Source organism: Chiloscyllium punctatum, chromosome 21, assembly GCF_047496795.1.
Source record: "Chiloscyllium punctatum isolate Juve2018m chromosome 21, sChiPun1.3, whole genome shotgun sequence".
In the NCBI taxonomy this organism is placed as follows: Eukaryota; Metazoa; Chordata; class Chondrichthyes; order Orectolobiformes; family Hemiscylliidae; genus Chiloscyllium; species Chiloscyllium punctatum.
In genome coordinates, this window is record NC_092759.1 from 3018533 (window position 1) to 3044202 (window position 25670).

Genomic DNA, 25670 nt, shown 5'->3' on the forward strand with positions numbered 1-25670 from the left:
GGAAAGGAGTAGAAGGAGATAGTACTGGGGTGATTGGAGTGTGGACAGGCGAGATGCATGTGCGTTGAGTGAAAACCAGCACGGAGGAGTTGGGCTGAATGGCGTATTTCTGAGTTCACTTCTGTGAGTGGAAGCCACTTTTGAAGCTTTGGTGCAATACATGGGAGTTATTTTTGTTAAGAATTGCAAAAAGTAAAACCTTGAGGGCATCCACCCCTTTTGCAGTAGGGTGAATGATTGACCTCATTGTTACTGGAGGTTAATATTTCTTCTGTAAACAGAATTTGCTTTTGAACAGCTCTGGGCTGATGTCTTGTGGATCGACCTTTGTACATCAACCAGGCGTGTCCTCCTCGGGTTCTTCTAGTGGATGAGTAAGCGACAAGCCTAAAACTGTGTGTGCTGAATGTTTCCTTCCTTTCTTTTGGCATGGATTCAAAAAGGGGGAATGATCTTTAGCTTTTGAGCTCTTATTGAATTCATTCCCGCAAAACGATCAAGAAATACTTGTGCTGGAACCTTTCGCAATCCGAGGGAGTTCTACAGCACTCTGTGTCACCAGTGCATCGTCCCTTTTTTTGACATGCAGTTGCTGTCGTAATGTAACACATAGCAGCTAACTTGTGCAATATTGCAAAATGCAGATTAACTGGTTGTTCAGCTCATGGGGTGGCATGGTGGCTCATTGGTTAGCACTGCTGCCTCACAGCACCAGGGTCCCAGGTTCGATTCCAGCCTCTGGTAACTGTCAGTGTGGAGTTTGCGCATTCTCCCAGTGTCTGCGTGGGTTTCCTCTGGGTGCTGTGGTTTCTTCCCACAGTCGAAAGATGTGCAGGTGAGGTGAATTGGCCATGCTAAATTGCCCATAGTGTTAGGTGCATTAGTCCGAGGGAAACTGGTCTGGATGGGTTACTCTTTGGAGGGTTGGTGTGGACTGGTTGGGCCGAAGGGCCTGTTTCCACACTGTAGGGAATCTAATCTCTGCATGGAAGTATGTTGGGATTTGTTAAATAATTGCTTTTGCTCATATGAGTCATTGCAGTCAGATTAAACTCAGTTCTGTGAAGCACTTCAACTATCTGAATGTGTTAGCGAGCTTTTCAGTGAGTCTCCTACATTCAGTAATTTTGCTGAATTTGTTGTTTATCGAAGTTAGTGATATCTACTCTGGGTTGTCCTCTGCAAACACTCCCAGAACAGGGACAGCACGGAGATCAATATGGAGTAAAGCTCACTCTACACTGTCTTCCATCAAACATTCGCAGGATGGGGACAGCACAGGGTTAGATACAGAATAGTTAAAAGTAAAAATCCCTCTACTCATTTAAACTGAGCAAAAAAAAAGCTCTCTTTACTCTTAAACTGAAATAAGACAACTTTTTTACTGTCCCCCATCAAACGCTCCCATGATCGGGAGAACACAAGGTTAGATAAAGAGAAAAGCTCAACCCTTTTAAGTGGAAAAGAAGGTCCCTTTTTTTTTTTGAAAACTGAAAGTAAAGCTCCTTCTGCACTGCCCTCTCCAAACATTCCCAGGACATGCAGAACCTGTTCAATTTGAAAGATTACAAAAAACCGTGGCTCAGTGCTTGGCACTGCTGCCGCAGCGCCAGTGACCCAAGTTTGATTCCAGCCTCGATGACTGTCAGTGTGGAGTTTGCACATTCTCCCGTGTCTGCGTGGGCCTCTTCTGGATGCTCCGGTTTCCTCTCTCAGTCCAAAGGTGTGCAGGTTAGGGTGGATTGGCCGTGCTAAATTGTCCTGTAGTGCCCAGGGATGTGCAGGTTAAGGTGGATTGGCCGTGCTAAATTGTCTCATAGTGCCCTGGTATGTGCAGGTTAAGGTGGATTGGCCGTGCTAAATTGTCCCGTAGTGCCCAGGTATGTGCAGGTTAAGTGGGCTAGCCATTTGAAATACATGAAGTACACAGCAAGTCCTCTCTCACCAATATGATAAATGACCAGTTTTGTTTTTAAGCTTTGGAAAAGTTGATGAGGTGTATGTTTTAGCCCCAGCTGGGGGCTGTGGGGCTGGTTTGGATGGGGTGTGATTCTGGGGTGTCAGAGACACCGCTCCCTGGCGGTAGCATTGTAAAGTCAGCCGCCTCCCCAGCTCACCCTGCTTTGCTCTGGGTTCACAGATGCGCTTCATGTTGCTGTTCAGTCGCCAAGGCAAGCTGCGATTGCAGAAATGGTACACCGCTGTGTCTGAGAAGGAGAAGAAGAAACTGGGCCGGGAGCTGATGCAGATCGTACTGGGGCGCAAGCCCAAGATGTGCAGCTTCCTGGAGTGGAAGGACCTGAAAATCGTCTACAAGAGGTGGGTCACTTTCTGTTGCAGGACACTTCAAAGCACAGAGTCTGGGCTGTTCAGGTTTCTGCTCCACCTGTGCCCTATTAGTGGTCCTATCAGTATATCCTTCTATTCTTATTCCTGGGGTGGCTTAGTGGTTAGCACTGCTGCCTCACAGTGCCAGCGACCCAGGGTTCGATTCAAACCTCAGCTGACCATCTATGTGCAGGTTGCACGTTTTCTCCTGGGTCTGCGTGGGTTTTCTCCCCTAGATGTGCAGGTTAGGTGAATTGGTAGTGCTAAATTGCCCATTGTGTCCAGGGATGTCCAAATGGCCTGTTTGCATACTGTATGGATTCTATGATTCTATTGCTTTGCCATCATTCGGGGAACGTGAGCGTCACAATCTGGTCTTTGTTGTCAGAGAGGCAACTGCTAATTGGTTGGCAGGTGGACTTTTGATTAGAGGTGTTGCCACAGAGAATGTGCAAGTTAATAATGTCTGTCAGTTAACTGCCAGGAATTGTAAACTGAGCAGTTTGACTCTCTTAGTGGTATTTATTGCCTGTCCATAATGTCCCTTGTGAAGATGGTGGTGTACCGCTGCACTCCGTGCAGTGTAAGGCCATCGAGGGTGCTCCTGGTGGGAAGGATATTTCAGGATTAGGACCAAGTCATGGTGAAGAAATGGGGATGTACTTGCGAATGAGTGTATTTAGAGGCATGTGATGCCCTAATGATATTATCACTAGCCTCTTAATCCAGAAACTCAGCTGATGTTCTGGGGACCTGGGTTTGAATCCTGACACGGCAAACAATGGAATTTCAAATCAATTTTTTAAAAAAATACACAAATCTGGGATTAAGAACCTACTGATGACCATGAAACCATTGCTGATTGTCAGACAATCCCATCTGGCTCATGGATGTCCTTCAGGGAAGGAAATCTACCATCCTTACCTTGTTTGGCTTACATGTGACTCTGGAGCCACAGCACCAGGGTTGATTCTCAATTGCTCTCTGAAATGGCTGAGCAAGTCAAGGGTAGCTAGGGATGGGCAATAGATGCTGGCCAGCCAGCAACACCCATAAATGAAAACAATCCCAGGATCTAGCCGATCTGTTGAAGGCATGCAGCAAGTGGTATTGCTACCGAGAAGGATCTTGCTCTGCTAAAGACAAAGTACGAATGCAGTCTTGTTCTGGAAACCGACCAGGAAGGCAGTTTTCAAAAAGAAGGGTCCATAAGTGGTTTTACTGGCTGTGCAACAATTAGGAAACTCTTACCACATCTTTCCAACGATTGACTTTCAGATTGCAATCTGTCTCTCTCCGTACGGCACTTCAAATCCCAGCTGGGGATTTGAAGAGGACTGGAATTATTTAGCAGAGCTGAGAAGAGTCTCTTAATTGTTCCATGATCATCGATCCATGACTGATTTGGTTTGCTGTTTTGTTTTCAGTTGTGATAGCGCTGTGTTTGCTCAGCTAGTCGAGAACAATTCGGCATGAGCCACAAATATGTTCTAGCCACCTCCCCCACACCCATTCCAACAAGGTCACCTCTCCTTGTAGGGTTGTTTTCCTCCTCCTTCTCCTCCAAACTTCAACGTCACTGGTTCAGGTCCTGTTCCAGACACCCAGAGTGCCAGAATCCAGGCCACCACTCCCCGTGTGAAACCCAGGGAGTGCTGCAGCATCGGAGCTGTTGTCTTATTCAGGCAAGATGTTACACAAGAGTGTCTGTCTCTGTTTTTTTTCTCCCTCGTGCCCCTCTTGTCCCTGCCCGACCTTTCCTTTCTGGTTCTCTCCCAGATTGCAAACTGTCCTCTTTCTCTCTCCCCCTCCCCACCTCTCCAAAAATCTGCAAAAGGCACAATTTAATGTAATGTGCAAGCAAGCGCAGCCAAATACATTGCATTACAACATTTTCATGAAGCTCTTCATCTTGCAGTCAACAGGGCAATGTGCAAAAGGTTTCACAGCAAAGGGATAACGGCGACTATAGTGTAAGAGAGGCAAGTGCTGATAGGTTGGCAAGTGAACTTCTGATTGGAGGTGTTGCCATGGAGAAGACCCCAGTTGATGTCTGGCAGTTAACTGCCAGGATTGAAATCAAATTATAAACCAGGTAGTTTGACCCTGGTAATGGCACTGCCTAAGAAATAAAGCTGAGAATGATGATCATCCATTTTGTTGAGTTGCAGCAGGGCACAGTGTAATCATAGAAGTCCTACAGTGTGGACACAGGCCATTTGACCCAACAACTCCACACTGACCCTCCGAAGATTATCCCATCCAGACCCAATCCTCTACCCTATTACTCTACATTTCCCCTAACTAATGCATCTAACGTAAGCATCCTGAACACTGGGCAATTTAGCACGGCCAATCCATCTTTGGCCTGTGGGAGGAAAATTGCGAGTGTGGGGCTGGAAAAGCACAGCAGGTCAGGCAGCATCTGAGGAACTCGAGAATCAATGTTTCGAACGTAAGCCCTTCATTCCTGATGAAGGGCTTATGCCCGAAACGTCGATTCTTCTGCTTGTCAGACATTGCCTGACCTGCTGTGCTTTTCCAGCACCACACTCTCTACTCTGATCTCCAGTATCTGCAGTCCTCACTTTCTCCAGTATGGAAGAAAATGAAGTACCCAGAGGAAACCGGCATAGACGTGGGGAGAATGTGAACATTGCACACAGACAGTCGCACAAGGCTGGAATCGAACCCAGGTCCCTCGCACTCTGAGGCAACAGTGCTAACCATTGAGACACTGAACCGTAATGTTATGGACCAGACCAGACTCCCTTAAAGTATTTTAAGAAGGTAGCCTAGACCCTAACTTTTTTTTTTATTTTTGAAGGCAAATGTAAAGGGCCTGTGTTTCTGATGCAGTTCAAACTACTTGTTGTTACGCAAAGCATGATGTATTTAAACGCTACAGTTAAAATGCAACAAAAGAAAGAAGAACTTGGAATAACTTAACTCTGTTGGGAAACTTTACAGAGTAATAGGTACAATAATGTTACTATTTAACTGTTCAAATATACTAACAGCCCATAAACGCACTCCTTTGTGAAAAGGCCAATTCAGAAATCACTTTTCTCACACGCAACCCAGCAGCAGAGAGAGAGAGAAAGTATCAAGCAAAAACTCAGTAGCAGCCCAGAGACATTAACCACAGCTTCCAACTCTGTTGAAACTCCAACAGCAACTGCTGAAAGCTAGCTTAAAAAGAAATCATTGATCTATGGGAACCTAATCCCACCCATTCAGGCTGCTTCTATTGTTCCAACTTTGTAAAAGTAAAACCCAGCCCTCCCAAGCTGTTTACTTTATTGGCCTTCACTAGGTAGCTCTCTACTTCTGTCTTAAACCTCTCTTCAACAAAAAAGGACAAAATACAGATCTTGCAGCCACAACATTGTCACAGTAATCTACGTGCCTTGCTTTAGCTGCAAAGAACAGGACTCTATTATCTATGTAGCTTCCAGTACTCTCAACACAGTGAGCCTGACCATTGTAAATTTGCAGTCAGTGCAATTCTTTGTGCATTCAGATTATTTCGCAATTGTTGTCCAGTCAGGGAATTGCAACTCATGTTGGACAGTTAGTTTTGCAAACTGTTTGGGAAAGGCCAGTACCTTGCTTATTGAGAATAACTGTTGGTGCATGTTGTTTGATATAATCCCATTGCCAGATCTTGGAATATGGGACTTGCGTACCTGGCATGACACCAGCACTGAAACTCATATATCAAAGGTTGGAGCAAAATGTGACACTAGTGGTGTTTGCCATTGACAGATTGCTGCCATCATGTCATTGAGTCATACAACACGGAAACAGATCTTTTGGTCCAAACAGTCCCTGCCAAACATAATTCCAAGCAACTAGTCCCACCAGCCTGCTCCTGGTCCATATCCCTCCAAATCTTTCCTATTCATGTACTTATCCAAATGTCTTTTAAACATTGTAACTGTACCCACATCCACCGCGTCCTCAGGAAGTTCATTCTAATTCAAACCACCCTCTGTGTAAAATCTGACTCTCTAAAATAGGTGATAGCCATTCCCCAGTTTATTTCTTGAGCATTCAGTGTCAACTTGCTTGGTTCAAATTTTAAACAATAATTGGCAGTTAACTATCAGTTGTCATTAACTGGTGCATTCTCCATTAGTGCAGCTCTACCAATCAGAGACCATTAGCCAAACTATCCATTTACTCTCCTACATCAACACTAAAAATAAATACATTGATACTTCTGGTATTTATGCGAATTATCCTGAGGAGCACTTCAAAGCAAAACTTCAACAAATATGTCTTTTCTTCAGCAATATTAAAGTTCTTTCTACATCCGTCTCTGTGTATACCACCATCCTATGTGAAATAACTCCACAGAACCCAGAAGCCCATTGCCATGTCAACTTTTATTTACGCATACATAGTAACTGACACTGGACCGGCTCCCTCTGAGACTCCTGTGTTTTTTTTAGTCCAGTCAGTTCAGAGGTCAATCCCCTCTCGAACACAAAATGGAGAGTCCTGCCCCACTGATCCAGCTCCCTCAAAGCCAGCTCTCAGAATGAAGAGAACATGTGTGTTTTTTTTTGCAACAGAACCCCTGACACTCCTATTTATTTTTATTCTTCTTTCCCCTCCTTTCACACCACTGCCTCACAGCGGTACTACTTACTTTTCCCCAGCACCCATGTGTGTGTTCAGGTGTAGGACATAGTGAAGAACAACAAGTGCAGAAATCTATTCATTTTCCACCACCAGGAACAAAGGAAACACCCGAGTGGCCAGTGACAAGCAAGTGCCCTTCTCAACAAAGAGAAGACTCCTGTTTCTATCTGTCAGCCAGCTGCTCCTTGATTGGACCAGGTTAACAACCCCAATCGGAGAACTCGTAATCTATGAGGTCAAACCGGCTGACTTTGCTGCAATCATTAGACTATGAGAGCTGGAAACCAAACCATCTGCTAGCCCAATTGGATGCTGACTGTCAGACAACCAGCTTTTCTTCCCACCCATCTTCCTTCTCTTTTCCACCCCCCCCCCCCCCCAAAACTCTGTCCCTCTATAACGAGAGCGCATCCCTGAGATTCTCTGGGACTGTACTTTGTAGCTATTGGTGAATGGGGAAAAAAAGTAAATCCGTTTGCCTCCTCTTGGGAGGAACATCTGCCGTCCTTACCTGCTCTGGACGACGTGACTCCAGACCCACAGCGACGCTGTTGACTCTTAACTGCCCTTTGAGCGTGCCCCTCAGTTCAAGGAGCAATGAGGGGCAAGCAACAGATGCTGGCCCTTTCTGACGACACCCACATTCCACAATATGTTAGGAACAGATGGGAATGGAGATGGTCTGACCACAATGTTGTGAACATCTGGTATGCATTGTATTTGGCAATGCGTTATGTCCGCCCAGAGTTACTGAGTGTGTGGAAGCCTGAATGTTGTAAGGACCTGCCTGCGCAAGAAGCAATTGTTATACAGTTGCCATAAGTGCTGGAAGTGAAATGGTGCCTCTTTGTCTCTCCCTCACAGGTATGCCAGCCTTTACTTCTGCTGTGCGATTGAGGACCAAGACAATGAACTGCTGACACTAGAACTCATCCACCGTTACGTTGAGTTATTGGACAAATACTTTGGAAGCGTAAGTGACCCTGCCCCTCTGTACAGTCATGAGGAGTGTCACGGTGGAGGTCACAGAGAGAATCAATTCGGGGGATGAAAATTGTACTCGTTGGAAGCATTCAGACAGTGTGTGTGTGTGTGTGTGTGTGTGTGTGTGGAGAGAACAGGCTTGACGTTCCAAGTCATTGACCTTTCACCGGAGCCCTTAGTTCCACTCTCTTACTGATCGAGAGTGACCCTGAGATTTATACAAATATTCCAACTTTAATTATCTTAATATAATATGGTACTTTTCCCCACCAAAAATAATTCTCCAGATGGTGGGGTGTATATTACATGTGGTATGTGACTACGGTCCTGGTTTATTGGATAGCAAAGCGTCCTGGCTTCCTTTTAACTTGTTATCTAAATATTCGGCTGCGAGGGCAGGTCAGAGGTTAGGAATCCTGCAGTGACTAATTCATCTCCTGACTCACTTGGACTATTGCATACAGTTCTGGTCACCACGCTACCAGAAGGATATGGATGCTTTGGAGAGCGTACAGAAGAAGTTTAATCAGGCTGTTGCCCGGTATGGGGGACGTTAGCTACAGAGAAAGGTCGGATAGACTGGGTTTGTTTTCACTGGAATGCTGGAGGTTGAGGGGCGACTTGATAGACGTTTGTAAGATTGTGAATGGTGTGGATAGAGTGGAAAGTATGAGGGTGGAGGGGTCAGTTATTCAGAGATACGAGTTCAAGGTGCGGAGGGAGGATGCTTAAAAGAGATGTGCAAGCCACATTTTTCACAGAGTGGTGAGTGCCTGAAGCACGTTGTCAGAGGAATTAGTGGAAACAGAGACAACAACAGCATTCAAGAAGCACATGGACGAATACACGAATCGGAAGGGAAAAGAGGGATACAGATCCTGTAAGTGAAGACAGTTTTAGCATGGAAGGGCAAAACATGATGGCGCAGGCTTAGAGTGCTGAAGGGCCTGTACCTGTGCTGTGTTGTCCTCCTTTTGACTCCACCATCGACAAGGCACAAGTCAGAAGTGTGAGTCAGTACTCCCCACTTGCCCTGGATGGGGGCAGCTCCAATAGCACAAAAAGCTCGACACCATCCAGGGACAAAGCATGCTTGACTGGCACCACATCCACAAACATCCATTCCCTCCACCACTGACGCTCAGTAGCAGCAGTGTGTATCATCTACAAGCTGCTGAGATGGCATCTTCCAAATCCACAAACACTTCCATCTAGAAGGTCATGGGCAGTAGGTACCAGGGAGCAATACCACAGGCAAGGTTTCCTTCAAGTGACTTGCCATCCAGACTTGGAAATATATTGGCCGTTCCTTCAGTGTCGCTGGGTTAAAATTCTGGCATTCCCTCTCTAAGGGCATTATGGGTCAATCCACAGCGGTCCAAGAAGGCAGGTCACCACCACCTTCTCAATGGGCAATTAGGGACCAGCAATAAATTAATTTTTAAAGAACAGTTTGGGAAAGGATGGTGTTGTTGGACCACCTTTTCTGTTCCTCGATTCAGAGGAAGTTGTAATGCTGGAAGTGAAGAGGTGTTTCTCCCCTACGGTGTAGAAGCAGGCCATTTGGCCTATCAAGTCCACACCAGTCCCGCAGCAGAATGTCCAACCCAGTCCCACCCCATCCCTGTAACTCTGTATTGGTGGTGGCAAATCCACCTAACCTACGCATCCCTGGGCACTAAGGGACTGCGGGAGGAAACTGGTGCACCTGACGGCAACCCATACAGACACAGGAAGAATGGATATATTCGACATAGGTAGCCCAAGACTGGAATTGAACCTGCGTCTCTGGCATGGTGAGGCAGCAGTGCTAACCTCTGAGCCACTGAACTGCCCTGTACTTGTCCCAGAGATCAACGGCTCATTGAACAGTTTTCTGGCAGGAGCGGGAATACTGTGAGCAGTTTTGAGCCCCGTATCTAAGGAAGGGTGTGTGGGTCTTGGGAGGGGGATCCAGACAGGGTTTACAAGAATGATTCCAGGGATAAAGGGCTTGTCATATGGAGAGCAGTTGAGGACTCTGGGTCTGTGCTCGATGGAGTTTAGAAGGATGGGGTCGGGGGCATCTGATTGAAACTTACAGGATGCGGAGAGACCTGGATAGAGTGGATGTGGCAAAGATGCTTCAACTAGTAGGTGAGACTAGGAGCCAAGGGCACAGCCTCAGGGTGAAGGGATGGACTGAGATGAGGAGGAATTTCTTCAGCCAGAGGGTGGTGACTCTGTGGAACTCATTACCGCAAAGGGCTGTGGAGGGAAAGTCATTGAGTGGTGTTTAAGACAGAGAGAGAGAGAGAGAGAGAGAGGTTCCTGATTAGTGAGGGGGATCAAGGGTTACAGCAAGAAGTCAGGAGAATGGGGTTGAGAAACATATCAACCACGATCGAATGGCAGAGTCAACCCAATGGGCCGAATGTTCTAATTTGATATCTAAGGTTTTGACAAGTCGGCAGATGCTTCCAGGAGGGTGTTTCCACTTGGTGGGGAGACTTAAGCTGGAAGGATATGTTAAGGATGGGTTGTCTTTTGTTTTTAAAAGGAGCAAGGGGAATTGTTTTCTGAGGACTTGCAAGTGTGAAATTGTCTTCCCCCAGATGATAATGGAGACTGGGTCTATGACTTTATTCCAGGCTGACTCCGATAGACAGGGTTGTTGGGGGTGGTGGTGTCTACAGCAAAGTGGAGTTGAGAACGTGATCACTTCAGTCACAATTTTATTGAATAGTGTTGCAGGTTTGAAGAGCCAAATGATCTACTCCCACTCCTAAGTCACATTGTAAATTGCACCCTAACTTCAATTAATTTCCAGGGGAATAAAATGCATATTACATTCAGAAAATTACACTAATGGAGGCCAAGGTTTCAGTCCCTGCACAGATCTTGGGATGAGCATGGCTCTCTATCACACAACCATGCCTTGAAGCACTTAGTCAATAGGGGGAACTGGGGACCAGCTTGTGACTATTGAGGGAGTACAGGAGCAGCAAGGTAGCACAATGGTTAGCACTGCTGCCTCTCAGTGCCAGGGACCTAGGTTCAATATCACACTCTGGCAACTGTCTGTGTGGAGTTTGTACATTGTCTCTGTCTCTGTCTCTATGTCTGCGTGGGTTTCCTGCGGGTGTTCCGATTTCCTCCCGCAGTCCAAAGATGTGCAGGTTAGGATGGATTGGCCATGCTTAATTGCCCCACAGTGCCCAGGGCTGTGCAGGCTAGGTGGGTTAGCCATGGAAGAGGGGCTGGGATACAGGGATGGGTCTGGGTGGGATTCTGTTCGGAGGATTGGTGCGGACTCAGTGGGCCAAATGGCCTGCTTCCACACTTACTGATTCTAAGGGAGGAACCTTGCAGGGGAAGTGGGGAGGTGGGGAAGGGCGAACATCATGGTGCTGCTAATTCCTGTCTGCTTGAAGGTCTGTGAGCTGGATATCATCTTCAACTTCGAGAAGGCCTATTTCATCCTGGACGAGTTTCTGATGGGAGGTGAGATCCAGGACACATCAAAGAAAAACGTGCTGAAGGCCATCGAGCAGGCGGACCTCATGCAGGAGGTAGGTGGGCAATTAGACCTCTTGTGGTGCTGCACTGTGGGTACCTGGCCGCTGTGCAGGGGGAGTTCAGTCTCCCTATGTAACCCTCAGAGCGTCGTTTAGCAGCTGGTCCATGCGTGTAGCACACAGAACTGACAGGAAAACGAATCCCTCGCCCCACACAGCTGTGATGCCTTACTCATCGAAAATTTTTACTTACACGCCCCCGTAATAATCTGCTATTCTGGGAGAGGCATGATTGAAAGCAGACTCGAAAGCTCAAACCGTGGTTGTAGTTACAGGAGAAGTGCTCATAACCACTGGTTACATAGATGGAGACCTTTCAGCCTACCATGCCTGTGCTAGCTCTTTGGCAGCAGCAATATCCCGGGTGCGATTTAGGGGTGGCACAGTGGCTCAGTGGTAAGCATTGCTACCTCACGGCGCCGTGACACTGGCTCGATTCCAGCCTCGCGTGACTGTGCAGCGTTTGCACGTTCTCCTTATGTCTGCATGGATTTCCTCTGTGTGCTCCAGTTTCCTCCCACAGTCACAAAGATGTGTGGGTTAGGGTGGGTTGGCCGTGGGAAATTGTCCCATAGTGTCCAGGGATGTGCAGGTTAGGGTGGATTGGCCATGGGAAATCTGGAGCTCCCGAGATAGGATAGGGGGTTGCTCTTTAGAGAGTCAGTGCAGATTCAATTGACTGAATGACCTTTATTGCACTCTAGAGATTCTATGATCCCACATCCCATTTAATCCATTTAATCCATTTAATCCATTGCCCCACCATTTCCCAATCTCTGATAGGTGCACTATTCCAAATCCTGGAGGGCAGGGTGAGAATTTTCAGAGAGGGGATCTTGTGAAATTTTTTTCCAATGCTGTCAACTTCCTGGAGGTGACAGAACCTGAACCAGGCCAGTCACATAGAAGCACAAGTGCTGTGGCTACAAGAGCAGGTCAGAAGCTGGAGTGAGTAACTCCCCTCCTGACTCCATCTGCCAGTCCTCGGCCCACTGACTCAGTTGATCAAGATCTCACTGTATTCCCAGATAACCACCTTCACTGCACCACCAATTAAGGTGTCGTCCACAAGTATACCTCCTAAATTCTCCTCCAAATTATTTACTTCAATTGCACGTCGCTGGTCACGAGTCTGCAGTTTGAACAGTGACCCTATACCACCATTCTCTGTCTTTACCTTCAAGCCAAATTTCAGTTTATTAATTGAATTTAAGCTGCATTGACTTCTGTGATGGATTCAAACCTGTCAATCGGCCATTAGCTTGGGCCTCTGAATTAATAATCCAGAGGCAATGCCCCCAGCTGTAGACGAGTGAAGACCTTGAACCCTTTATTTGTGCAATTCTGTCAGCTTCACTGCAATATTGACATTGACACAAGATTTTGTTGCCCTTTTACAGGACGATGAGTCCCCACGCAGCGTCCTTGAAGAAATGGGCCTGGCTTAGCCGTACACGCCTGACATATGGCTACATTGAAAATGTGTGTGTGTGGGGTGGGGGGGTGCGGCGGGGAGGGGGGTTAGTGGGGGGTATTTTGGTTGATTGGGAGAGGGTGGGGTGGGAAAGGGGGTGGTGATCAGGACCAAAATTTTCAACAACAAATTTGCTGTGTTGATCCTGTGGAGTCCCTGTGTGAAGATAAGAATTGACTTTTCTCATGTCCAACCCGCGGGCTTTGGGGAGTGGAGCAGCAAGCATTTTGACTCTCGAGCAATGCTGAGTGCTGAACTGGGCCGGATCGAAGGAAAGACCTGGGCAATAATGGGGACGAGGGTCGAGAGTCTTGACTGGGGCCTTCGCTGGGACGTGGACTGGCGTCAACCTGGGGCTACAGTCTTCATTTCTAGATAAGTGGGCAAGACTTTCTCCTCCTTGCCCAGTGGTCTTCCCCATGTGAATGGAAGGACTTTGAGCAGGAGATGCCTCTCCTGTTCCCTTGTGCATTGTTGTTGGGGTCAGAGGGGACACTGAGGGTCTGGCCGTGGGCCGCGATGAGTTTTGTGCCTGCCATCTTGGCCAGGTCTACTCCCCTGGTTGGATGTTTCCAACCCATCATGACCCTGGGGATGACAGAGATCTGTCCCCCTCTATCTAAGAAGGTCACCCATGGGCCCACCTTCATCAGGCAAGTGGACACCTTCTGCAGCTAGTGCCACCTGCTGAGGGGAGTCTGCAACTGCATTGATGTCCAAGAAAGCGGAAGTTGGCAAAACATGCAACCCCATTGATAATAGATGGGAGATCTTTTGGTGGGATGTTTTGCACCTTGACATGGGTATTGGAAGGAAGCTGTAGTGCAATGAGCAAGAGTTGTGAATGGGCAGCGAGGCTGGCATCTAATTGGTCTTCCCCATGGAGCTATCTCGCCAACCCCCTGCCCGTCCTCCAATCCTCGCCTCCACTGACTTGCTGAGATACTGGCAATCCTGATTTTACTCCTGTACTCTCTAAAGGGGTTTGGTCTTGCTGCCTTGAAAGGATGAGGGTGAACCATCTCTGCGTTCTGACTGAGTTTACCGTCATCAAGCATTTCAACAGAGCTGGGGGCTTTCATGTTGCTTTACACCTAGTCACTAGGGGGCGAGGGCTTTGGATGAATCAGTGGTGTTTTGTTTTTGCCCCGTAATATTGTTTCCCATGGCAACGTGGGCTGGCAGCTGTTTATGCGTGCAACTGTTTGGGGGAGGGGTGTCGCCATAGCGGAGTGGTGGGGGATGTGTGCAGATATCAGGCTGAGGGAGGGATAGGATAGGTCAGTTGGTCCCCTTTTTGCACCATTCCAACCTTGTAGTCCTGGAGTTGAGTGAAGGTGCCTACCTGTCCGTCACCCTATGTGCCTCCTCGCTCAGCGTGGTTTCTACCTTGCCTGGCCCCTGGGGCACATCTTCCCCTGGCTGTGGCAACTATATTGTTAGGGCTCATCACCGGACCCCCTGCCCCTGCACTCACGACCCTGAATTTTTGCATAAGAAATATATTCATTCTTAGGATGAGAATGCCCATCCCTAATTGCACCAGAGGGCAATTCAGAGTCACCGCCATTGCTTTGTGTCTGGAGGGCAGGCCAGGTAAGGACAGCAGATTTCCCACCCTGAAGGACATTAGTGAACAGGATGGGCTTTTCTGGTCGCGGTCATCTTAACCCCAGGCTTTAGGGTGATGCGGTAGCTCAGTGGTGAGCACTGCTGCCTCACAGCACCAGGGTCCCAGGTTCGATTCTAGCCTCAGGTGACTATCTGTGTGGAGTTTGCACATTCTCCCTGTGTCTGCGTGGGTTTCCTCCCACAGTCCAAAGATATGCAGGTTAGGTGAATTGGCCGTGCTAAATTGCCCATAGTGTTAAGTGCATTAGTCAGAGGGAAATGGGACTGGGTGGATTACTCTTCAGAGGGTCAGTGTGGACTTGTTGGGCTGAAAGGCCTGTTTCCACACTGTAGGGAACCTAATCTAATCTGATTGAAATTCCGCCATCTGCATTTTGACCATGATGTGGGATTCTGGTTTACTGGTTCCAGTGATTTAAACACCACTCAGTGTTGCCTCCTTGTGGTGATACCATAACCAGCGCTCTTGGGACTCGAGCTAAGGTGAAACTGACCACAGGGGTAGGGACACAGCTCAAATTCCAACTGGGGAAATGTTACTCAAAGCCAAAGCCAGGCTGAATGATCTCCTTCAAGGCTTAGTGAGGGTGATCACTCAGCATGCATGCAACTAGAGCCTATTTGTTTGTTTCTCTTTTAAAAGTTGGTCATTTCTCCTGTTTCTGATGCACCGATATTGTTCAATCGTATCTATTTGGAAGGGAGGGGGATTTAATAAAACCAGAAATGCCGCTTTGCGCCAAATGTTGGGGAAGAATGGAACTCTTATGATGAGATTTCCCAAGGAATTTTCCAACTTTGTTTGATTTTTTTGCTGGAAACTTTAACGTGACTTCAAGCCTTTGAGGGTGGGGGGGGGGGGCGGGGGGGCGCACGGTGGTTCAGTGGTTAGCACTGCTACCTCTCAATGCCAGGGAGCCGGGTTTGATTCCACCCTCTGGCAACTGTCTGGGTGGAGTTCGCACATTCTCCCAGTATCTGTGTGGGTTTCCTCCTATAGTCCAAAGATGTGCAAATTAGGTGGATTGGCTTTGCTAAATTGTTCCGTAGTGTCCAGGGATTTGCAGGCTAGGTGGGTTAGCTGAGGGAAATGCAGGAATTCAGTAGGGGGTGGGTCTGGGTGGGATATTTTTCAGAAGATCGGTCTGGACTCGATGGGTTGTGAATGGCCTGCTTCCACGCTGTAGGGGATTCTATGATTCGGGTGAAAACAGACCAGCAGCATTCAGCATAAAATTATGAAAGTTTGTCTGCAAAAGACCCTCATTTAATACAATGAATAAGGTTGGAAGCCCGGTCTACTTTCCTCGAGCAAACACCAGGGCACATTTCCAGGCACATTATTAACTCAGCGCGTGTGCTCACAGTGACCCATCCACATGCTCATCTTCTGATGGGGCTCCAATACAAGGGAGATTACTGCAATTTTTTTTTCAATAACCCCCCCCCCCCCCCCCCCCCCCACCCCCACTTTGGGGACCTACAGTTCTAAATCTTTGGTGCCCATTCCTAATTGTCCCTTGAACTGAGGGTAGTTAAAAGTCAGCCCCATTAATTGTGAGGACATGGTTCTCACGTGTGGGCCAGACTAGGTAAGAGCGGTCAGTTTTGGTTCACTGTTCCATTTGAATTCCAGAGTTTTGTTTTAGTTGGGCACTTAAGATTCCATTCGCTGCAACGCTAGGGTTTGAACAGGTCTCCCATGGGGTGTTATCCATCGATTGCTGGTATTCTCAACATGCACGGTCTTGGCATAGTTGCCCTGGCTTGTTCTGCCTCATGGCTGTGTAATATTGGATTCTGGGTCCTGCAGTTAGGAAGGTCTATGCCAACCAGCTTTCCTAAAGTGAACTAGTTTCATTTGACTGTATTTGGCCCATATCCCTCTAAACTTCTTCTACCCTTCTACCCATCCAAGTGTTGTCATCGGGTTGATACTTATGGTGTGCAAGTGTAAATGGCAATGATAAAAGATATCATTAACTCTTTATAATTAGAGTCCCCAGCTGGAGTTTTGCATCCAAGTTTGGTCACTGCACTATTGGAATGGTCTCAGAGCCTCTGAGCGTATACCAAGGGTGTTTAACAAAAGGCCTCTGGCTGTGTAATTCTGCAAATGATCCAAGTGGAGAAAGCAGGCTAGGCCATGGGCAGTGTGTGTTTTTAACTATTGCTCCCTCTCTCCCAGCCAGAATGATGTAAGACTTCACCTGAATTCACACCCTGTCCCTGTCTAAACAGAATTTTGAATGTTTATTTTTGTGAGTGAAAAGATCATGTAAATCTGTGAAATTTGAGTTTCTATTTATTGAACATTAAACAGCTGCATTACACGTATCAAAAGCTTTATTTTGGATTTAGTAATCATCATTTCGACTTCGATTGTCTCTGCCAAACCCAATAGATTAGTGATGTGAGACTTATATTGTCATCTCACACTGTCCTCATTAAACACTGCCAGGACAGGGAAAGTACAGGATTAGATACAGAGTAAGACTAACTCTACACTAACCCCATCCAACAGGTACAATCCACTGTTAGGTACAGAGTAAATTTCCTTCTACTCATAAACTGTGATTAAAGCCTTCTGTGCACTGTCTGGTCATATACTGTGTCCACTCATGGCTGGTGCAAAGTCAGGTAAAGATCTGTTTGGAAGTCCCCCTTTACCTCAGAAGATGGGGGGTCTTGAGTCCCACTTCAGTACAGACTGAAACTCTGTGGTGTAAGGAGTGAGTGCTACACTGTTGAAGATGACTGTTCACAGTAGTAGTGAAAAAGCAGCCCTAGTGGAAGAAGGCCATTGGAGTCCTCTCTCTATGTCTCACGATAAATGTCCCATCAGTACGTGACTGTAAAGGGATAATCAATGTAGCTTCATGCTACCATATAGATAAAATGACAGAAGGATAATATTTGCAGTACATGTTAGGAAGATGCCTGTCTCTAAGCCCTGCTTCATGGCAACATCTTTAGCCATTTGTGGTTATGCCAAATGTCTGGCTGTTTCCAAAATAGTAAATCTATGGGGCTGTTGAAATTGTGGTTGTTTGGATGTGTGGATTCCAACTCTTTTGTAAACACTGAGAGAAGATTTCTAAAGGAAGTTGCGATGAACCTGAATAATGGACGGGCTCTGCCTCAATGGCCATGTAACACTGGGATTCTGAGCCCTGCAGTTTAGGGAGGGGCATGATAGCTTTTGGGAAGGGATAGACCTTGGTTATGAGAACGTTTCCAGGTATGAAACTCTCCAGTTGAAGGGATAGATTAGGAAGGCATTGTTCATCATTGAGGGCAGAACGGAGACTTGTTCAAAAGCACGAAGGCTGTGCACAGAGTCAAGAAGGAGTAAATTGTTTCCATCTGTGGAAAGACTAAAAACCAAAGGGGGTTGATTCAGCAACAAAAGTCAAAGGCAGCAGGAGGGCAACAACTTTATTTCACACACTGTGCAGTCAGCATCTGGAAGTCATTGCCTGAGAGCATGATGGAGGTTAAACAGTATCTTCCCAAAGGATTCACAAGCAAAGAGAGGACATGTTCTAGATCCTGGGGAAAGGATAAGGGAGTGGGACTAGCTGAGTTGCTAGCCTGCACACATTCAATGGGTGGGCCTGTTTATGTGGGCTAGCCAACTTGTGTTTCGGTGGCCTTTCATAATCCCTGATAGAGTCAAATGCCCGTCAGGGCAGAGAAATCGCAGAATGGAGATCAAAACTTGCCCAGGAAGGATAAGAGGAAGTTGTGCCTGCTTTATGCAAAATCAAATTACCTGTGTCTTTTTGGGTCATTGGAATATGGGAATGGTTGGACTGTGTTCTGCATACTATGGAAGCACCTCCTCTAACCACACCTTCCAAACCCATGATCACAAGCATCAGATATATGCAACACCGCCCCCTTATAATTTCCCTTCTGAGCGATTCACCGTCCTGATTTGGAAATAATTTTTCCTTTGGAGTCGCTTAGTCAAAATCCTGGCACTCCCTCCCTAATGGCCCTGTGTGCGTGAAGAAGGCAGCTCATCCCCACCTTCGCAAGGAGCAATTAAAAAGACACAATAAATACTGGGCCCAGCCCGCAATGCCCACTTCCCATGGCAATGAATGAGAAAGAATTGCCAGTCCCATCGGTCCTTTACATACTGGTCCAGCAAAAACTCAATGATCAAACTCTCCCTCAAACCAAGCCTCTTACTCTTTCAATTCCCAGCCACCCATTGGTCACCATTCCTTTAGCTGCTTGGATTCCTGGAGTCCCTTCTCTAAATCTCTCCACTTCTGTTGCTTTCCATAAACAAGCCCAGATACTAATTGCATTCTCCATTTCATAGTCCATGCAGTCCAACGATTCCTGACACTCTTTTATTCATCAGGGAATTCCTGTGATCCCTGATGGCATTGCTGCCTCATAGTGCGGGGTGGGGGTCTGGTTTGATTCCACTTTCTGGTAACTGCATGGAGTTTGCACATTCTCCATGTGTCTGTGTGGGTTTTCTCTGGGTCCTTCAATTTCCTCCCGCAGTCCACAGATGTGTGGGTTAGTGTGGATTGGCCACACTAAATTCCCCATAGTGTCCAGCGACGTGCAGGCTAGGTGGGCTAGCCATGGGGAAATGCAGGGTTCCACAGGTGGGTCTGGGAGGGATTCTCTTCAGAGGGTCAGTGTGGACTCGGGCTAAATGGCCCACTTCCACCCTGTAGGGATTCAATGATATTTACTGCCTCCTCCTCTCTCCATCACCAACTCTATATCCTAAGGGGAAAATCCATTAATTTTTAAAAATCCAGTCCGGCTTTTTGGAGCTGCACAACTCTCCGATGATGTCTAAATTTAGCAACATGGGACCTGTGCCAAGTACCAACCAATTATATCAAATACGTCAACTGTGAGTCACTTGCCATCAAGATGCAACTGGGCCCAATCAAATTGTAATGAACCGTGACATTGCTGCCTTCAACCGTCCAAATCCACAGCTTTCCAATTAAGAACAGTGTACAGCTAATTGAGTTTCATCAGTGTGGTATTACCAACATCTTAACACCTTGGTCTCTCTGGTTGGGTTTCGAAGAGTGGGAGTGAATGACTCAGCTCTGGGATTTGTCCCCACAGTTAAGAGTTTTCACACTCTCCCACAAACCATGTCCCTTTTGCCTCTTCATTGGATTCAAGTCTCGCTCCAGAGATTTTATTTTTTGACAGGAAGTGGGCATCGCTGGCTGGACCAGCATTTATTGCCTCTCCCTAGTTGCCCTTCAGAGGGTGGTAGTGAGCTGCCTTCTTGAGCTGGTGCAGGTACACCCACACAGTGCTGCTGGAGAGGAAGTTTCAGGATTTTGACCCAGCGACACTGAAGAAGCAGTGAAATCAGGATGGGACCTGGAGGGAAACTGGCGGGGGGGGGGGGGGGGGGAAGGGTTGGTGCTTCCCTTCCATGTACCTGCTGCCCTTGTCATTCTTAATCGTAAAGGTCATGGGTTTGGAAGATGCTGTCTATGAAGCCTTGGTGAGTTGCTGCAGTGCATCTTGCTGATGGTGCACACTGTAGCATCAGTGGTGGAGAGAGTGGACACTTGTAGATTTGGTGCCAATCAAGAAGGGGCTGCTTTGTCCTGGATGGTGTCCAGCCTTTTGAGTGTTGTTGGAGCTACACCCATCCAGGTAAGTGGTGAGTATTCCATTACAGTCCTGACTTGTGCCTTGTTGATGGTGGACAGGCATGAAGATGAGTTACTCACCACAGGATTCCCAATTTCTTCAGCTTTTAATCCAGGTAGACACTCCCAGTGCAGGATGGATGATGCATTACATAATCGGAAGTGCCTGGTGTGGAAATGAGATGTCAAAGCCAAGACCCTATCTGCCCTCTGAGGCGAATGGCCGATATTAGCCCATGAACTGGACAATGTTTATCCCTCAACCAACGCCATGCAAAACACAGACTGCTGTCTGCTCATTATTTTGCATTGCTGTTGATGGGATCTTTCCATGCACTTTTGCAACAGCTCAAGCATTGCTTCAGCTGGAACCTCACCCCCGAGAGAAAGTGCTAACTACATACACACTTGAGTAGCCAACGGCATCACCAAATTATCTGAATCTTGGGCTGAAAAAAAGGCAAGTGAAAGGCCAATTCATTGAAAGACCTCAATATACCAAAGATAGCAATTGGAGGTAATCAGTGCAATGTGGGCTCCCCTCGGCAAGGCCAGAATTTGGTGACCATCCCTAATTGCCCCCTTTAGCAGAGCAGCTTGTAGGGCCATTTCAGAAGGGGGGTTAAGAGCCAAGTATGACAGCTGTAGGCCAGACCTGGTAAGGACAGCAAATTTCCTTCCCTCAAGTGCAAGAGTGAACCAGATAGGTTTTTACAATTGGCAGTGGGCAAATGGCCAACTCTTTATTGAATTCAGTTTTCGTCACTGCCATACCCTGTCCTCAGAACATTAGGCTGGGATTCCACATTATGAGTCCAGTGACATTAACACAAGAGCACACCTCCCAGTTGAATAGCTTACTCAACTCTCACACAGCAAAACAGTAGCAATTCCTTTATTTTATCCATCTTTTTCATGTTTCTTTATCATACTGTATTGGTGTAGTGGACAGAGAAGAAGGTTATCTCAGAGGACAGCAGCACCTTGATGTGTTGGGCCAATAGGCTGAGGAGTGGCAGATCTAGTTTAACTGAGATAAATGTGAGGTGCTGCATTTTGGAAAGGCAACTCAGGGCAGATAATTATAACTATAATGGTAAGGTCCTGGGGAGTGTTACTGAACAAAGAGACCATGGAGTGCAAGTTCGTTGTTCCTTAAAAGTGGAGTTGCAAGTAGACAGGATAGTGAAGAAGGTATATAGTATGTTTGCCTTTATTGGTCAGAGCATTGAGTATGTGAGTAGGAAGATCATGTTGCAGCTGTATAGGACATTGGTTAGGCCACTTTTGGATTCTCTGTGTGCAGTTCTGATCACCCTGCTATAGGAAGGATGTTAAACTTGAAAGTGTTCAGAAAATATTTACAAGGATGTTGCCAGGGTTGGAGGGTTTGAGCTATAGGGAGAGGCTGAATAGGCTGGGGTTATTTTCCCTAGAGCACTGGAGGCTGAGGGGTGACCTTACAGAGGTTTATAAAATCATGAGGGGCATGGATAGGTTGAATAGGCAAGGTCTTTTTCCCCCAGGGTCCCATTTGCCAGCATTTAGCCCACATCTCTCTGAAACCTTCCTATTCATATATCCATCCAGATGCCTCTTAAATGTTGTAACTATAATAACCTTCACCACCTCCTCTGGCAGTTCATTTCATACATGCAACACCTTTTGCATGAAGAAATTTCCCCTTAGGTCCCTTCTAAAACCTATGCGCTCTAGTTTTGGACTCCCCTATCCTGGGAAAAATAGCTTGGCTATTTACCGTATCCACACCACTCATGATTTTGTAAACCTCAATAAGGTCATCCCTCAGCCCCCGACGCTCCAGGGAAAACAGCCCCAGCCTATTCAGCAGCTGAAATATGATTACCCAGAGGGAGAGAATGATAGAGGCAGCAGTGCTGAGGCAAGTGGTGGAAAGGTACCCAAACCACACCACAAAGGAAAACTTCACTCAGAAACTGGTAAGAAGCACTGGGGCAAGAGAAACAAAAGACAGCCCCTGTAGCTCAAACCCTCCAATCCTGGCAACATCCCTGTAAATCTTTTCTGCACCCTGTGAAGTTTCACAACATATTTTCTATGGTGCGGTGACCAGAATTGAACTGTTTCTGATCTATGATTCTAAAATGTGAATGAGATGGATAGACAAGGAGAAGCCTATAAACAGAAAAGGAATGAGAGATGGGCTTAGATTTAAGTGTGATGTGCATGCAAAGCAAGGCTGAAGTGAGGGGGAAAAACACATCTCCACACACACAGTAGTTGGGGTCTGGAAGAGTAATGGAGGCAGGTTCAATTGAGACATTCAAGTGGGTATTGGATGAACATTTGGAAAGAAATGGCATGTTGGGATATGGGGGGAAGGCAGGAGATTTGCACTCGGTGCCCACATGATGGGTTGGATGACCTTCTTCACCACCTCCATTCTATGATTCTCTAATTTTCTCATCCATTTTTTTCCAGAAAGCTATTCCCTTTCTTTCCTTAGTTTTCCCTCTAATTCCTGGAGCTTCAGTTACTCATTACAGAACCGCCTTTGATAAGTTATTTGTGTGACTGTCTTTTGTTTCTCTTGCCCCAGTGCTTCTTACCAGTTTCTGAGTGAAGTTTTCCTTTATGGTGTGGTTTGAGTACCTTTCCACTACTTGCTTCAGCACTGCTGCCTCTATCACACTCTCCCTCTGGGTAATCATATTTCAGCTGCTGAATTACCCTATCTTCTTAAATTGGTAATGGATCTTATAGCGGTTGATTATTTTTTTCTAGATCTTGTGGACCTTTGCTCCTCATGGTTGGAGGGGGAGTGTCAGATCAACACCACTGCAACCATGTGTTCTTTTCCCAGATGACCACTCCTGGCTTAAGGCCTTATGTCATAGGAGCAGAAACAGGTGCCAGAATCTTGTGGTATTTGCCACCTTTACCAGTAGGTGGCATCGGGTGAGCATTGCCCCCAATTTTCCTTTGTCTTGACCAATCTAGCGATTAGTAGAAACAAAACCTCAATTGTACAGTACGTATAGAAGAGACACCGTTTTTTTCAATTCATTCACAAGTTGTTGGAATCACTGGCTAGGCCATCATTCATTACCCATCCCTAATTGTCCCAGAGGGCAGTTAAGAGTCAACCCACATTGGGCTGTGGGTCTGGAGTTACATATAGGCCAGATCATGTAAGGATGGCAGTTTTCTTCCCTAAAGGTAATTAGTGGACCAGATGGGGGTTTTCCTGACAATTGATTCATTGTTATCATTAGACCCTTCACTTGTCCATCATCTGCCAAGGTGGGATTTGAACCCAAGACTCCAGAACATTGCTGGGTCTCTTGATTAACGGACCAGTCATAATACCTCTGGGCCATCACCTCCTCAGTTTTTAGATAACAAGATGATTACTTGCATAGGTGTTGGGGTGTCATGTTGAGGTTGTAGAGGGCATTGCTGAAGCCTGTTTAGGAGTACTGCGTCCAATTCTGGTCACCCTCTTACAGGAAAGATATTATTACACTGGAGCGGGTTCAGAAGAGATTTACCAGGATGTTGCTGGGAATGGAGGGTTTGAGTTATGAGCAGAGGCTGGATGGGTTGGGACTTTTTTCACTGGAGCACAGGAGGTTTAGGGGGTGACCTTATAGAAATTTATAAAACCATGAGGGATACAGATAAGGTTAATGGCAGGTGTCTTTTCCCTAGGATGGGGGAATTTCAAGACTAGAGGGCAGATTTTTAAGGTGTAAGGAAAGAGATTTTAAAAAGACATGAAGGGTAAATTGTTTACACAGAGTGTAGTTCGCACATGGAATGATCTTCCAGAGGAAGTGATGGATTTGGATTCAATTACAATGTTTATAGGACATTTAGATAAGTACATGAATATGAAAGTTTTGGAGAGATATGGGCCAGGAGCAGGCAGATGGGATTAATTTAGTTTGGGATTATGGTCAGCATGGGCTAGTTGGACTGAAGGGTCTGTTTCCGAGCTGAATGATTCCATGGTAACAGCAAGTTTAGCAACATTTGGTCAGGTATAATCACTTGATCTTTCAGGAGCTAGCTAGATATACCTGTTCCCTCCAAAAGCTAGATTCTCCAACCATATTTTGTGTGTGTGTGTGTGTGTGTGAGAGAGAGAGAGAGAGAGAGAGAGAGAGACAGCAGTAGCATGGGTTAATATGAATATTAATCCCTTCAGCACCATTATCTCATACAATTTGCCCAATTCTATGCTGCGGGTTTCCATTTCTAAACCACATTTCCTTTTGTGCATCTTGATTCCTCTACGGGTCTAATGCCTCTACGGGCATGGCTGGATGAGATGCACTCTTCCTTTACTCCATATTGTACTCCACGCAACTGCAGAATCCGTGGCAGATGCAATGCCGCTCCATTTGGGTGTTTTGTTTTGCCAAGTATTGTGGAAAATGCAAATGCCTTCTCAGTGCCTCACCTTGATGGTGGTCAAGAGAAACTTCCACCTCCAGCCTGAAGTTTCCTCCCTCCGCTGAGATCGCAAGACACCGTTTTACTGGGATCAGTGCCACCATACTGCTGTTGGGAGCTTGCTTTGTGTAAATTGGGTGCCTGGTTTCCTCAGGCTTCGTTGGGTCAGGAGGCATCCAAAAGGTGCTATTTCTTTGCCTTCACAGTGGATTCTATTGTGTGTTTTGTCTATTACAGATTCTTTCCCTGTGAAAACCCAGAGGTGACCATCTGATGAGGAAAGGTCTGGGGTCTGTGCCCATTGGAGTTTGGAGGAATGCTGGAAGTGTGTAAAATCCCAAGGGGACTTGACAGGGTCTTTGTTTTCCTGGTCATAGGAAAACCAGAAAGAAAGGTGAGGGGTTTCGGGAGTCACAGTTTATAAATAAAGGGGTTTCTCATTTAAGACAAGGACATCATTTTCTCACAACATGGTAAGACTTCCAAACACCCATCACAAGAAGAACAGTGGGGGTTAGATCAATGAATACTTTTGTGGCAAGGAGTGGATAGTCAAGGGAAAAACAGGAATTGGAAAGTTCCATTTGGTGGGAGGTTTGGGTGGGGGGTGGGGTGGAAATGAGGGGCAAAAAAAGATGGAGTTGAGACTACAATCAGACTGGCCATGATCGTAATGAACGGCGGGGTAGTCCAGAGGCGACGAATGGCCTGCGCTGGATGCTCATGCGCATTTGACAGCCCACTTGCTCCCAACCCCAGAGCGGGGCAGGAGCGATGATATTCTTTTGGATATTCTACAAGGCAATCCCAAGAGGATCGCTGCCCCGATCTCAGTGCAACCGTTAAGACAAAAAGACCACTGTTGAATAAAATATGTGCTTTTTATTCATTGCAAAACTAATACTCAACCACTTCACCACCCCCCGCCCCACCCCACCCCTTCCC

At 46.6% G+C, this 25670-nt stretch overlaps 1 protein-coding gene across 1 annotated transcript in view; it reads left to right on the forward strand.

Annotated features, from left to right (window-relative positions):
- Positions 1 to 13033, forward strand: part of ap1s1 (adaptor related protein complex 1 subunit sigma 1) — a 44101-nt gene extending 31068 nt beyond the window's left edge. The window contains exons 2-5 of the mRNA XM_072591437.1: positions 2141 to 2319; positions 7843 to 7951; positions 11376 to 11513; positions 12920 to 13033. Coding sequence (XP_072447538.1) covers positions 2141 to 2319; positions 7843 to 7951; positions 11376 to 11513; positions 12920 to 12967 — 474 coding nt within the window. The 3' untranslated portion in view covers positions 12968 to 13033. The remainder of the gene's footprint in view (positions 1 to 2140; positions 2320 to 7842; positions 7952 to 11375; positions 11514 to 12919) is intronic.
- Positions 13034 to 25670: the final 12637 nt, after the last annotated feature.